Source organism: Telopea speciosissima, chromosome 5, assembly GCF_018873765.1.
Source record: "Telopea speciosissima isolate NSW1024214 ecotype Mountain lineage chromosome 5, Tspe_v1, whole genome shotgun sequence".
Lineage (NCBI taxonomy): Eukaryota > Viridiplantae > Streptophyta > Magnoliopsida > Proteales > Proteaceae > Telopea > Telopea speciosissima.
The window spans coordinates 4,550,723-4,566,263 of NC_057920.1; the positions used below are offsets into that span (position 1 = coordinate 4,550,723).

At 37.9% G+C, this 15,541-nt stretch overlaps 1 protein-coding gene across 1 annotated transcript; it reads left to right on the top strand.

Moving 5' to 3' along the window:
- The first annotated feature begins 7,204 nt into the window (after positions 1-7,204).
- On the top strand, positions 7,205-15,096 carry LOC122660802 (receptor-like cytosolic serine/threonine-protein kinase RBK1). Its single transcript, XM_043856037.1, has 9 exons — positions 7,205-7,249; positions 7,331-7,378; positions 7,477-7,914; positions 10,133-10,390; positions 13,080-13,234; positions 13,334-13,413; positions 13,493-13,628; positions 14,190-14,339; positions 14,808-15,096. Exons 2-9 carry the CDS (start codon positions 7,372-7,374, stop codon positions 14,961-14,963), a joined length of 1,380 nt encoding a protein of 459 aa, XP_043711972.1. The 5' UTR covers positions 7,205-7,249; positions 7,331-7,371; the 3' UTR covers positions 14,964-15,096.
- The last annotated feature ends 445 nt before the right edge of the window (positions 15,097-15,541 follow it).

The following is a 15,541-nucleotide window of genomic DNA, read 5'->3' on the forward strand; positions in this document are numbered from 1 at the left end:
CTTCAATTACGAAATTGATTGCTGACTTCTGAATACACAAAAAGCTTCTATATAAATATTGCAGTGGCATCTATCAAAAGGACAAACAGTATCATTTCGTCAGAATTTAATCTTAACCTCCTAAGCCCTACCATTGAAATATGAACATGGAAGGATGGAGTTTCCTCTCTTATTCAAATCCTGATGCAAAAGGATTCCTTAGAAGCATTAATAATGGAATAGCCATCTATTATAGGTTGTTTGGGATCCAACTCCTCTATTTCCGCCTGTCCAGTACTGCCGTGCGCCTCCACACACAAGCGCGGCGAAAATTATTGCCTTATCACCGCTCGGACAGGGGTAAGGCGGTACATGCTGCCTTGCTTTTGTATGGGGCGCACACGACAGTAAGGGTAGGTGGAAGTAGAGGAGTCGAATTGAGGTAGTTTGTTAATTCAAATTTTTAGAATTAGATTGGTGGACCAACATGCCATTGGGATAGGGCGGTTTAGCCATGCATAATATTTGAAGTCACAATTTTTCATCACCTAGGGTGAAGAGAGAATCTTTTCATTTACTATGATTTCATGTTATGAATGGACTCTTGGAACCATGGTTTGGGGAATGGATTGGATCGCTTGAATTCGTATTAGAATCGAAAGATGGCAATACCGATTCAGGGCAATGCCCAAGGGTAGAAAAATAAAAAAAATCTGATTATTTTAAAGAAAAGAGGAGTAAATCCATCTGATCTTTTGTACATATCAATTTTATTCATCTAAAAAAAAATAAAAATCCATCTGATCCAGCCCGAATTAGTGAGTTTCATCATCAGTCTCCTGTTGACAAAGATCGAGTATTTTTCTGGGTGAAGGAAAACTCAGTTCAAACTACATTGCATACTATAATGCAAGGTGCCTATGTCCACAGTGAGATGGAGTATCTTCACTAGCAACGGAGATTTGTCATGGTTTTAGGAATCAGTATTGGATGTGAGATCAGCCCGTATTTGACAGATTTACCCTTATTTTCAATAATCATTAATTTTTTACCCTTGGTTCTTATTGATCCATCAATATGGGATCGTCCCAGAATCAATATCATTGACCACTAATATCAATACATATTGACAAATTCCAACGATCCAATGTCGATTCCTTGATCCATGCTCTTTGTTTACATAAAATTCTCTCATAACCCTAATGACCCACAATCCAACCACAGAATACAAGACATCAATCTTCCACACTAGGTTGGATGGTTCATTTGAGTGTCATTACCTTAGTTATAATTTTTTTTTTTTTTTTAAATGTCATTACCTTGTCAAGATTTTCTGACATTTAGTCAAAATTAAAAATAAAACCTTTATTGCACTAATAATGCAATGGTAGAATGTTGAGCATTAAAGCTCATCCTACAGGAGTCAAATAAATAAATAAATAATGCAATGAAAAAAGTTTTTCTTGTCTTCCACTATGGAGAGAAAATCTCTTTATCTACTGAAGTGAGATGTGCCCCTACAGGTTGGACTTTTGGCCAGTGACTCATTGAGTTCTGTTAAACTCTTAACCCTCTATTAATGTCCGTAATTGAAACTAAAATTTTCTAATCTAATCCAAGAGTCAATGTGATGGGTTAAGAAATTCTTTCTTCACCATGAGTGAAAGGAAACTAGATGCTAAGGCAATTGAGTGGACAATGTAGGTAAAACTACATTTTCACTCCTAAACTCCGAGTTACGATTCTTACCAAAAAACCAAAACTTTCTCCAGCAGGGTTGGTAGATTTTTGCTCCACTCCCATATGAAAATCCTGGCTCCACCCCTATCAATGGATTCTCGTAATGACCATTAGTTTGTGCTTTATATAACAATGTTAGTGTTGGGTCAGGATAAGCCTCCTAGTGTGAACCTATTTAATACAATCAATCCTTTCAACATCAATCAAGATATTAATCTTGATAATAATTTGCTAGATATGAGAGTTGAATGAGAAACGTTCTTGCTAACAAATAGAAGATTAATGGGGTCACATGAACAGTTTAGTACATAACCCTCCTAAAAAAAGTTTAGTTGGTGCATTGGTATCGATTTTCATCGATACTGATATGGATTGGATTATTTTGCCTCTCAAATTATATATACGAGGTTTTTTTGGACCATTTTGTGTACCTCTGTTCAAATACCACCAATACGACATTAGTCAAGTATATGTATCGACCGATCCAATCCCGATACCTAAAACCATGCATATTGATCTCTATCAGTTCATCTATTCATCCTAAATCCAAATAGCAAATTAAATACTTAGATATAGAAGATCAAGATCAAATGGGGTCACATCAAAAGTTTAGTTGGTGCATTTGGGTAAAATCCCTAACCAAACCAAATTGATCTTATATCAATTTATGTATTCATCCTGTATCCATAAAAGGGAGAAAAAACAAATCTATCCATTTATCTGCCTCATCTATTTTTATGATTTATTGTTAATATTTTGTAATAAACTACAGTGATACTGGTTTAGGTTGTTGTCCCACTTTTATGTTAATGGATCTCTTTAATGAAAGGGAAAGGGAAAGGGAAAGGGAAAGGGTAGTACACTAGTAGTAGTGAAGTTGTGGGGATTACCTTACCTAAAGAAGTAATAGGTTTGGTGCTTAACGAACTTAGACAATAGACAAGGTAAGTTGGGTAGGACCATCTCTACCCAAAAAAAAAAAGTTGGGTGGGCCAAGAAGACTCCGAGATTTTCGGGTCCAGGCCCACTTCCTCCTTATGTTGACTAGAAATAGAAATACTTTTGGAAGACGTCAGTAGTTGAATCAAACAAAGTTAGTTGTAAGGTGGTGGTGATGGTGGAATGAGATTCTGAGAGGACACATTCTCATCGTCTTTAATGGTGTGGTTGGTGTGCGGGTTAACAATTCAACTCACCTTAACGGGTTTAGTTCACCGACTCGTTTGGTCTTCCCTGCTTACGATAGTGATAGTTCCATTTTTTGGGCTTGGTATCGGTATCAATATCGGTATTGAATTGATCGTATCGATTAATGGTATCGAAATAAGAGAAGGTAAATTGGTCACAAACCTAAGTATTGGTATTTTGAGGAGTAAAACGATCCAATCCGATTCTTTTGATATGGGGTCGATCTGTATCAGTATGGATACTCGTATGCCTAACTCAGTAACTCCATGGCCTCCTTAATATTTTATTTAAACTTTTTATGAGTTCATAAAATAGAAAAGATGTTATATGCACGGTCGTGTAAGTACACGATCGTGCCTTCAACTGTTGGATGAGGATGTATAAATATACTTTGCCCCTCATACCTTGTCCAACAATTGCCAGTCACGACCGTGTATGTATGCAGCCGTGCATATAACCTTGGTCCAAGTCTATATTAAAAAAAAGGATAAGATAGAAATGACGTAGTACATATATGCTAATATGTATGGTTTCAAAAATTGGAATTGGGCAATTGATTCGGCCGATTTCAGCTATTCTTAAGTGGTCAATTCTTGGATTTTTGGGATTGGATCATTGGATTATTTGATTCTAGGGTTTTTGGGACCAATTTTGATCTAATCCAAATTAGAATTGATGGAGACCAATTTGACCCGGATTTTCGAGTTTAAAATCCTTGCATATGTTTTACTAAAGATTAGCAGCACATCCCAATTGATTATGGTGATATGGTTGGTAAGTTGAAGTCCAACACCCTCATGACCACTTGAGCATTATTCATAGAGCTTTCGTGGATTAGTCACATGTAATATATTCAATTATTATGGTCTGTTTGGATGGCCCATTATTTTGTCTCTTACCTTTTGACTCTTTTAGTATAACTTGACTTGCTCTGTCTTCATGTACAATTGGATTAGGATGAAATTTAACAAATAAATAACTTAACTGTACACCAAATTTGAGTTTCAAGTGAGAATTCATGGGCAGATATTAATCGTAATGTATTTTTAAGCTTGATTACTATGTCATGTTAATAAAAAATCGCAGCCATATTGATGTCTTTACGCATTCTTATTGGCTCTCACACTGGTGCAGAGGCTACATGACCACGTCGCAATCTCTTACTGTTTATTTAATTTATTCCACTACCATCCATTTTATATAAACAAATGAAATAAACCATAATCAAAACAACTTTGATTTGATTGGCAAACTTGCTACTTGGTGTTTGAATCATGGTCTTAAAAATCAGATCTAACCCCCATTCTAGAACTTCATAACACTTCTATGGCTCCATTTGTTTCCATGTGGAAAATTAGAAAAAGAAAAATTTATAATAAATAAAACTTTATATTATTGGTTTTAATGTAAAATAAAAAATAAATAATTATTATATAAATAAAAATTTGTTTATAAAATATCATTTATACAAAAAATTTTACAACAAAACAAACAAGATTTTTAGTTAAAAATTTTACATTCTTTAAATTGATTTTTTTTAGGGTAAATTACATGTCACCCCCTTGATTTTCAAACGAAACTCAGATCACCCCCTGGTTTTTGAAAAAACTCAAATCACCCTCTGGTTTAGACCCCAATATGACAAATTAGTCTCTACTGTTAGTTTTATGCTGTTAAGTGATGATGTCAGCACTGATTGGTCCATTTCCACTCCTTGGTTCCAAGTTTTGTTTGGAGCCCAAGACCCCTCACATGATTATCAGTAAAACTTCTTGTTACAAAAAAAAAAAGTAATGATGTCAGCCAATTAAATAAATTTAAATCCCTAAACTACCTTTGACCAATGTTGAAGATAAAGAAAAGATAGTATTATAAATTTAATTCTAATGTTTTAGTACAAGGGTAAAATAGTCCTTTCACACCAATAACTAACAAAAGACTAACACCGTTACTATAGAGGGGGTGATTTGAATTTTTTTCAAAAACTAAGGGATGATCTGAGTTTCGCTTGAAAACCAGAAGGTGACGTGTAATTTACCTTTTTATTTAAGAAACTGAAAAATATAATTCCTCTAACCATCACACTGTACAATTATCTTCTACCAAACAGGAAAAAAAAAAAAAAATACTGTACAATTATCCATATTATATTAAATCATAGTAACTTGTCACAGACTCACAGCAGCACGTCATGTGCTTGAAATTTAAAGATTTTTATCAATCCCCACAACCAATAAATTATAAATGACTAATAAATGTTCCTTGCTTTAAATATGCCTATATTTTTTTGGTAGAAACTTGCTTTAAATACAGGAGCAAAGTCACATAATAAATGAGGCTGTTCCCTCAAAGTATCTGTACAGTACAGATTTCCATCTCTGTCGTGTCCATTTGTTGAGTTGTGTGCTAACCCGATATGGTATGAGCAGGATCATAAGTATCGGTAATGGGGATCCAGATCTTCTACTGTCAAGATGCCCGGTAGGATTGTGCTGCCCAGATACGGGGCTGTGTGCAATTATCTCCTTACCCCCATTCGGGTAAGGCATTTGGGCAGGGGTAAGGTAGACATTATGCATAGTATCGTGTTAGGGTAGCACGGTCCTGCCAGGTAGCTCGACAGTAGAGGATCCAAATTCCGGTAATGGTGGCCATATCAGTTGTACAAATTCAAAAACAAACCATTGATCAATACTTCCGATTCATATCTATTTGAGATATCGGAAAAATCGATACATCTAAGTTGCTACACCGATATTTAAAACCATAAGGGTGTCAATTTAGAACCAGAATTGAAAATCGAATTCAACTGAAAAAGTTCAATTTGATTTTGAAAATTGAATTATCATTCGGTTTGGTTTCAAATTGAATAAAGTGTAACTCATATAAATTAAGTTAGAACCAAATCTAACCATTCTAAACTTTGCAATTAATGTGTCTTTGTTGAGTTATGTGAAATTATGGTTTTTTTTTTTTATTCTTCCTAACGAGGGCCCATAGGCCACTAGGTGGAAACCCAAGGGGGTGCGGAATTCAAGAGGAGGGGGCACAATGAAAATATCATATTTTCTATGGGAAGGGATTCAAAATCGAAACAAAGTCCTTGGCTCTGGAAACGACATGAATTTCTTTGTTTAGTTGTATAGAAGGGCTGAAAAGTAGCAAAATTTATGCCATGGGATTGTATTTTCATGAGGTTGTAATATCTATCCATATTTATTTGTTTTAGAAAGTTATTTTTACTTCAATCGAGCTTGAACCAAATTATCGACATCGTGTACAAAACAAATAATGCCAAACCAATTTGATTTGATTTAAGTTTTTTTTTTTGAAAGAGAAAATACAAACAAAACACATCATGCAAAATTTGTAGTTTAAACTTATCAACCCTAGCTTTGAAAGTTAGCTTATGAGTCATAGTTATAACGTCTCAATCATGTTTAGAATACAAACTTTAGTACTCAACTTAATAAGAGACACTATATCTAACCAAAGAGTGAGTATCTCTCATGACCAAGTCTTCATATCCTACTATGCCCAATCCCATGTTTTGATATTTAGTCTTGCTCTTGCTTTGTCTTCCTTCACGTCCTTATAAAACCAAAGTCCATAGAGAACCCCACAAATTCCTTATCAGAAGCAATCATAAAAGCGCGTCCCTTCATTTGTTTCCATGATATGACTTCCATCCATCACATATCACAACATGAAAACTATTCGATTTTGATTTTAATTTCGATTTGTACATATTGTATCCTGAACCAAATCAAAATCAAACCAAAAAAAAAAAAACCAAAACCAGAGGGGCCATCTCGTGCGTTAAACATACTCAACTGATGTCATCTATGCACTTAACCCTACCCTCTCTTTTAAACCACTCCGCAAGTCCTAATGCCTTTATAGAACTAGTGCGACACTGCATGTGAAAAAAATGGATACTACTCCACTAGGGTTTGTGAGATTACAAAACATCGTACGGTCATGGTCCCCTGGGATTGGTTTGTCGTTTCTCCAGTGGAGCCCATTTAAACTTTTATTTTAAGATATTTATTGGTTCTGTTAGTTGGTTCGTTGTGTCCTGAGCCGCTGATTACGGTATCGGTCAAGTACATAAAGAAGTTTTTTATTTCGTAGAGGATAAAATCATGATAATCATATATATTCGACGGTTGAGATTGTAGCGTTATAGTTAAAATATATACATACATGTACAGGATATAAATATAGGCATAGAAGGACTCGAATCAATCCCACCAGTTTAGTTTCAAGAATAATGTAAGTCTCCTTCTCCACTGTTCCTCTTCCTCTTTCTTAAGAACCCCGCCATAGCTAAATTCTGAAAATTAAAAACTACTGTAAGTCTTGATCTTCGTGCCTGATGCCTTGAATTTTCTATTTGATTTCCACTTCTCAGAAAACAGAGATAGATTGATTTGAGAATAGCAACCGGCGACGGAAACCCAGATGAAAGGTATATGTTTTGTTTGATTACCAGAAGTTAATTGTGACTATTTGATTCTTGATTTTATCTTTAAATTTTCTGAAATCTGCAATTTTCATTTTATGCAGAAACGGAAGAAACCCAGGAAAACCCAGAAAGAGAATCTCAGGATGAGTTGGGGAAGCCAGAGTTTAACGAGGATAATAGTTCACCGAGAGGTATATTGGAAATCCCTGTTTTGGGTGTCGATTCAGATAATAGTAGCAGCAGTTGCAGTACCTCATCTACGGATAAATTGATTGTGCATCAAGCTTTGGTTCCAGAATCAAATGGTTCACAATGGAGGAATTTGTTTGATATCATAAAAAGGAAATCTATGAGAAGGTTTCCTACATTTCCGATGTTGGCGAGTTCCGAAGTGTCGAAAAGGAGTTTAAGTAGGAGATTAGCTAGGATTCGCAGTGCTGAAGATCGAATTGAGTATGAAGGACCATCGGTGCCAAAACCTTCCTGGAGGAATTTCAGCTACGAGGAACTTGCCGCTGCCACCAATGATTTCAGTTCTGGTAACAAAATTAACTTGCTTTCTCTGTCTCTGAAGCTTTCTTGGTCTTTTCTTTTGTTTGAAGTTTAAACTTTGGGATATCCGGGAAGGAAAAACAGAAAGAAATCAGATTAAATAAAAAGAAACCTAGTTAAGCAGGTTACGTCAACTCCACGAAGGTGTTACTTCACCGGTGCCGGCGCCGAAAACTATTGCTGCCGATACTTATATTTATTAAGAAAACAGTCTTTTTACTGTATCAACCGAACCGACACACATGGTGTCGTATCGATATCGGTCACTGCCGATGCTGATGCCGACTACGGTCGATAACGATGGCTAAACCTACGGCTCCACCAGATGTGGCTTTATCGATAATAGGGAAGAAAGCTTCAGCGACAGACCCTTCTGATTCAAAGGCAACGAAAGCATGTCCGGCGGGGCCAACGAGACGTTGAAAGTTATAGAGTTGTGGGCGAGAGAATGAGAGATCTGGTCGTGTAGCGCTTGCATCGGTGCTGGGGCCATGAGAGCCCACGCAAAAGCATAACATAGATGTTAAATTGATTTTAAGGGCCAGGGCGGTATTTTTGTGAGTTTATGTGTTTGGGTGCACAAGGGCTAGCCACGGAATTTTTTTTTTTTTTTGTTTCTTGTCTGGTACAGTGGTCCAGTTTCTCTCATAAGGAGGTGGAAGTGACGTTTTTACCTCCCTCGGACAGTTAGATCGTCATTTTCAACCCCCTATAAGAGGAACCAAACCACTGTACCGGACAGGGGAACCGAAGACGATAATGATCCACAAGCCACGTGATCAGGTAGCGTTCTTTTTCTTATAATATGCAATTGTGTTATTCAATATTGGTTTGTTTAAGTCATTGGTGATTTTCTCCACTTAATGCTTTAAGATTTTGGGTTTGACCTTTCAATATGGTTTCATAATCCATGGGTCTTTGATTCTTTCTTTCATGATGATATCTCATTCCACCCACATGGCCACATTTAAAGGAGATATTGAAAATTATAGAGTTAAGGAGAAAGTTTCCCTTCATCATGCGTGAAGGGTTTAGCCACCTATTTAGAGTTCTAAAACATGGAACCTATTTACGAATGATCGAACATATCCTTGTTACACGATACTCTCTCCTATCCATCTGAAAACCATGGTTAAGGGATTTCTCGTTACTGGGGCTCAAGAAAAACTCTGGCCTAAAGTTATAGTCTAATTTTGGTTTGTTAAGGTCATTGATGTAGTCATATACTTGAAGATGCCAAGAAAATAAAATAAAATAAAAACATAATAAGGAAAAAATCATAATGAGACAATCATTTTATATGTCCATCTCTCTCTTAAATTCAACAAAATCTTAATTTTTTTTCTCTTGTTTTTGGCATCCAAATATAACATAATGTCTAAAAGTTTTGGTTTAGAAGTACATAACTGAGTTTGTTTGGGTCGTGGCATAGGAGCGGCCACAGTCAAATTTTTAAAAAAATAGTTACAGCCTCGTAATAGTTTGGCTTGGGCCTAGGGGTCGGTGGTCCGCATGGTCCAACCAGGAATTGGGATCAGTATCGAGATTGGTATGGGTCTTGGTCGATATCGATACGATTCCAATCCGGATTGACTCATATCGATCTAGATGGACGGTTTTACTTAAATTTCAATAAAAATGGTTTTATTTACATTTTACCCTCTGTCAGTACCCCTAGAATGGTATTGTGACGATTAGGAATCGATATCGATCTCCAATCATACCGAATAAGAACCGGTCGATCCGATACAGATTCCTACTAAGACTGGGCTGAGAAAAAGCGACCACTTCCTAACAAGTGGTCCCCTAAAGAAAAAAACATTTGGTGCCAATCTTAATGAAGGGCACAGGCTTTTGTAGTTTTGTTCGCACAGAATTGCATGCCAATTTTGACTAGGGAGTCTGGACTCTGGATTCTGGACTTTGGAATCTGGAAAATAATAACACAGCCTTGGTAAGTGCAAAAGGAATAATTGTAATTTCGTATCTGAAAAGAATGATCTTTCCATACTTTAATCTTTGACGGATTCAGACCCGCGTTGGAATCTTGTAATGGATCCGAACACTTATCCTTAATGGTGGATCAGATTCCACGGAGAACCTGATTATCTATCTGTCTGTCTGGAGTATTATTTGGAATTTTTAAAGAACTTGCACACAACCTGATTGATTTATTTACTGTATGGTTAAAATTGGTTATGGTAGAGAAGTTGATCGGGAAGGGAGGGCATGCGGAGGTGTACAAAGGGTGCCTGGATGACGGTGAAGTAATAGCAGTGAAGAGGCTAAACAAGAAAGAGAAAGAAGAGGAAGAAAGGGTGGCGGATTTCTTGTCGGAGCTTGGTATCATCGCCCACATTAATCACCCCAATGCCGCGCGTTTGCTTGGCTTCAGTGTGGAACAGGGTTTGCATCTCGTCCTAGACTTCTCCCCACATGGGAGCCTCGCCTCTCTGCTTCACGGTACTGTGCATCTCTCTCCGTCTCTTCTCATTTACTCATTCTTGGAATTTGAATGCCTTGATAGAGTACGTAGTTTTCCCTACCAGTCATCCTTAAGACCTTTGGACTCCGGTGATTTAGGCATGTCTTGTTGAAGCATGCTCTACGCTTTGGTCAGTAGATTGAGTACTCTAAACCGCTATTTGCAGGGCTGGCAGCTCTGCCCCTCCACCTCCCACCCCCTGCACAACCCCCCCCTCTCCCTTCTCCCCGGCCGCCCACCCAGTGGAATCTTTAAGACCTATGTTTGGTTGCTAGAAATATAGAGTTTTCCAATGAAAGCATCAAAAAAGGGGGAATTTTCTGATGAACAGACCTTAACTTCATTTGGTCACTTTTTTCTGGTATTTTTTTCAATCTACATGGGAAAACTTTACAATTATGGCCAATTAAATTGTTCAAGGGCTCACCAAATTAATAAGGGAAGCCAAATAGAAATTCATAAGGGATGGGGCACCATTTGTGCATACCTGATCAAAGAGGACAACATGTCAGCTTTTGTAGAAATTGCTTTGTTGCAGGAGCGAGCCAGCCCTTATTTTGTAGTTTAGGATCTGACTCTCCTCCAGCCGTGACGGGAGCTGGAGTATCCAACTTAGCAAAAACACTCAAAAACGAATTGAGCTCGTCTCCAGGGAGGCGTGCACCCAGGGTTTTGCCAAGGGGCATCCAGTGGCTGAGCTGTGCCGCACACATCTTGGCGCACGCCTAGGGATGTGTGCGGCACAGCCCAACGGCTGGCAGCGCCCTGGGCATTCCCTGTTCCCTGGAGACGATGCTGATCCCCCAAAAACAGGAGGGGGTTATGCCTTTTGCTGGGTTGGACCCTCCAGCTCCCGCTATGGCTGGAGGAGAGCCAAATTGCTTAGTTTAAGGCTGGAGATATGCCTTGTCGGTAATAATGCTAGGCTCAAGCTGCAAGTGCATTTCTAGAGAAGTAAAAATATATTTTACAAGAAAAATCATTTTGGTGTTTGGTTGCAAAGGAATTGCAGATATTTCTATAAGAAATGAACTATTTTTTACAAAAAATGCAAATATTTTCCGTCCCGTCCCGTCCCTTCACCGCCCTTTCCCCACTTTCCTTGCAACCAAAAGGAGCAGAGGTGATTGGGCTACAATTTTCCAAGTCCAGGCGCAGGTCAAGGATGTGCTGTAAGCCTTATCATCATTGAATGGGCTACCAAATTATCAATCATCACCTTGAGCATTTTTTTTAATGCTGCAGCTTTGCCAAGGCTAAAATATGGCTTTTGAGTTTGACTAATCCAACTACAGGCAGTAAATGGGCTGGACCAGCTAGTTCTAGGTATGGGCTTAGCTTTTCCTAGAGGCCAAGAGTATGTGATTAAAACTTGTATCTTAAAGCCCCTTTCTTAATCTCTCTCTCCTCCCAAAAAAAAAGGGCCCATTTTTAATTGGGCTTTGTTTGGGCTTAACTTCTAAGCAGGAAGAATGTTGGACCTGGCTTGGGTCTTGAGATTCCTACATATTACCCCCACTTCAACGATCAAAACCAAGAATTAGCATGTTACTACATGGAATTTGGTAGTGGAGGAGTAGTTCAATTGGAATATTCCTATTATGGTAACTATCAAACTCCATAACTTTAGATGGAGGTCTTGATCTCTATTGGTTCCTGTCATGCTCTGGTATCTCTAGCATTATCCACCATTAATCAGGGCAAGGGAAATCCCTTGCCCTAAAGGAGCATTCCTTAACACATGAGATCCCAGCCACTGAAATAATGGGACCCATTGATGAATAGATGTGAGCCCTTCTATGGGTCCCTCTGTTTTATTGGCTAGGATCCTTGTGTGTTGGGGGATACTCCTTTAAGCCTTTAAGGTACTTTTGCTTAGCATTTTACATCCAGTTAATTCCTGGCTGTTTGGATTCTCACAAACCAAATTAAGCCCAAGGGAAAAATAGAACTGCAAGTTTTCTAAAACCTCCCAGCATAAAGGCCTCTACTACCCCACCCCACCCCAAAAAATAGAAGAAAAATATCTGGACCCATTATTGAACTTAGGTCCAAAGAGTGTGGATGGACAGTATACCTTGACTTGGCTTATCCATACCATTATTTAAAGGGTCTATATAATAAAACCTGGCCCTTGTTGTCTCAAAGTGTAAGTGAACCAAATGTGGGCCCATACGATATTTTTCCCAATAGCCTATTAGCCTGCTTGGCCCATAGACAGCTTTCTGAACTTGAGGTAAACAGTTTGCTGTTATATGGCCTACCAAAGGGTGGTGTTTCAGGTTTGTCCTGGCAATCCAATTATTGAATGCCTAAACTCAGGCATGAATCCCATTCCAGAGGTTAATACACCCTCAGATCCTCAACTTGCTCAGATCTGCATGGTTGCCTGTTTGATACATTTTTCTTATTTTCAAAACTATTCTTTTGTACATAGAATTATGTTGATTTCTTAAATTTTTATGCAACCCACCCAAACCATAAATTTGCCTGTTTAGGCAGGTTTTGGCCTGATACACCTTAACTCAGCCTGCGTATCGATGGTTTGTCTACCATGGGTTCTGGTATTGCCCATGAAAAGCAGAGGCCAAATCTGTCTTTTAAGAGTCCAAGTAGTAACTGTAGTTAGCATCTTTTGAGTAACTAGAAAAAAACACATTTTTTCAGGTTCAAAGGAGCCTCTGGATTGGGGAATAAGGTTTAAGGTTGCTTTAGGGGTAGCAGAAGGATTACACTACCTCCATCATGGCTGCAGCAGACGTATAATTCATAGAGACATCAAAGCCTCTAACATATTATTAAACCAAGATTATGAACCTCAGGTATTGCTGAGAGTGAGAAAGAGAGGTAGTTGCTTGTTTCTTTGTATCAACCTTGTTTCAGATGACTAACATGCTTCTAGTGTTATTGTAATTGTGCAGATATCCGATTTTGGACTTGCAAAATGGTTACCAGAACAATGGAGTCACCACATAGTTTTCCCCATAGAGGGGACATTTGGGTGAGATAACACACTTAGGCCTTCCTTTCTGTGCATCAATTGAATTCATGTGCTATATCTTTAGTATATTTCATCTCAGATACTTGGCACCAGAATACTTCATGCACGGAATTGTCGATGAGAAAACAGATGTTTTTGCCTTTGGGGTGCTACTACTAGAGCTCATAACAGGCCGACGTGCCTTGGACTCTTGTCGCCAAAGCCTTGTGATTTGGGTATGATTCTACCAATGATGAAATATTAAGGCATCATCTTTACTCTTTCAGTATCTACCTGTTCTATGTTTCATTGTTATGGAGTAACTATGACCTCTATAAGTATAGGCCAGATGAGTGACTCAAAAGAGTTCACCACAAAGCTTTTAGGAGTCAATTACTTGGGTTAACACTATGTACTTAAATATGTTGATCACTAAATTAACAGTCTTCCATTCCCCAAGGTTATTGTGGAGTCCTGTTACAGTAGGTATATAACAGTCCTCAAGATACTTTCTACAAAGATCAATGGATTTCCTTATCATTCCTTCCTACTTTCTAGTTGTCTTTTTCAAGCTATGTTGTCCACTGGGCTTCTCAATGCAACATTTACAGCAATTGTCGCTTTGAAGCTATGATGCAGTGTTTATTGTACTTATCTCACCACCAATTTTATATTGTTTTAATTTTGATTGTTAATATGATGATAGTATCATGACATTATTTAGGGATTTATTGAAAAGCTTAGTTTCTCTTTTGGCTATATAAACAAATTTATTGTCTGTGTTTGTTTACAAACAGGCGAAGCCACTACTTGACACAAATAATTTGAAAGATTTAGTGGATCCTAGTCTTGGACATGGTTATGAAATTATTGAAATGAAGCGTATGATCTTGACAGCATCAAGGTGCATCCACCACTCATCCACCATGAGACCAAACATGAGCCGGGTAAGGGATTTTTCTTCGAAGAAAATTAGAAGATTTCCTTTTCGTCATTAATCCATAACCTCAAAAGACTATGTAATGTGTTCAATAATTAAATTATGTCTTCGTACAGATTCTTCTAGAAACAGGGAAGGACCACATGATTCATAGAATTGACAAGAGAAAATCTTTTGCTTCTATTATGAGAATCAGATTGAGCCTAAAGCATAAACCCTAGTGGTGATCATATATGTATTACATTTATTCTCCTACCAGCTTTATTTAAAGAGGGGGGGGGGGGGAGAGTCTATAAAGAATCAAAACATGATTTAATTGCACCAGAAAACTAGAAGCCCCTCAAGATTAATCAATCTAGATTCTAGACCAGTGACTCAGATGCCAAACAGAGCCCAATCACCCCCAACTTCTCTCTCTATTTTTCATAGTTTCTGTCTCTTTCTCATAGTTGTTGTCTATGAATTGATGATGCAGGTTTTGCAGCAACTGAGGGGTGAGGATGGAACAATGGAAGTGATTGGATCAAGGGAAACAAAGCCACTTCTTTTGGATGCTTGTGATTTGGATGATTATACTTGTTCTAATTACCTCAATGACCTCAACCGCCATATGCAACTTGCATTAGAATAGTGCTTGTTTGTGATGTAATTTGCTGTCCTTCTTGGTCTTTTTCTCCCCTTAGTCAATATGGATAAGTCCATAATCCATCTAGGTATGACATACATTGTATAATTTTAAATGGGTCATGTTTATTCCACACACACACACACACACACACAAGTCATGTTCAGTGTTCACCTACTACTTGTCTTCTTTAAAAGGAAAACCTTTCTTTTAAAGAAATCCATCACGAGTAATGGTTTTAGGCCCTGTGTTCAGATAAAAGGGACGTGAAATGAAAGCAACACTTGATTTACCTTTTTTTTATATTTTTTATGGATGGATGGATGGATCACCAAAGAAAGATAGATGCCAGCACCTGCATGTCGCTCTTCTTCTTCCACTCTACTTTGTTTTTAGGCTCTATATTCAATGAACCTTCACATGGTTGTGGTTGTCACGCTCACGCCCATTAGAAGGTCAGGTGGTTCATATCAAAAGTTTGATTTTTTGTCTGCCTATGGATGTTGTAATTATTTAATGGGAGGGGAGAGGGTTTTCTAGTCTGCAAGCAGCGTAGGTGAGTGCACCAATGAGGAGCGATGAAA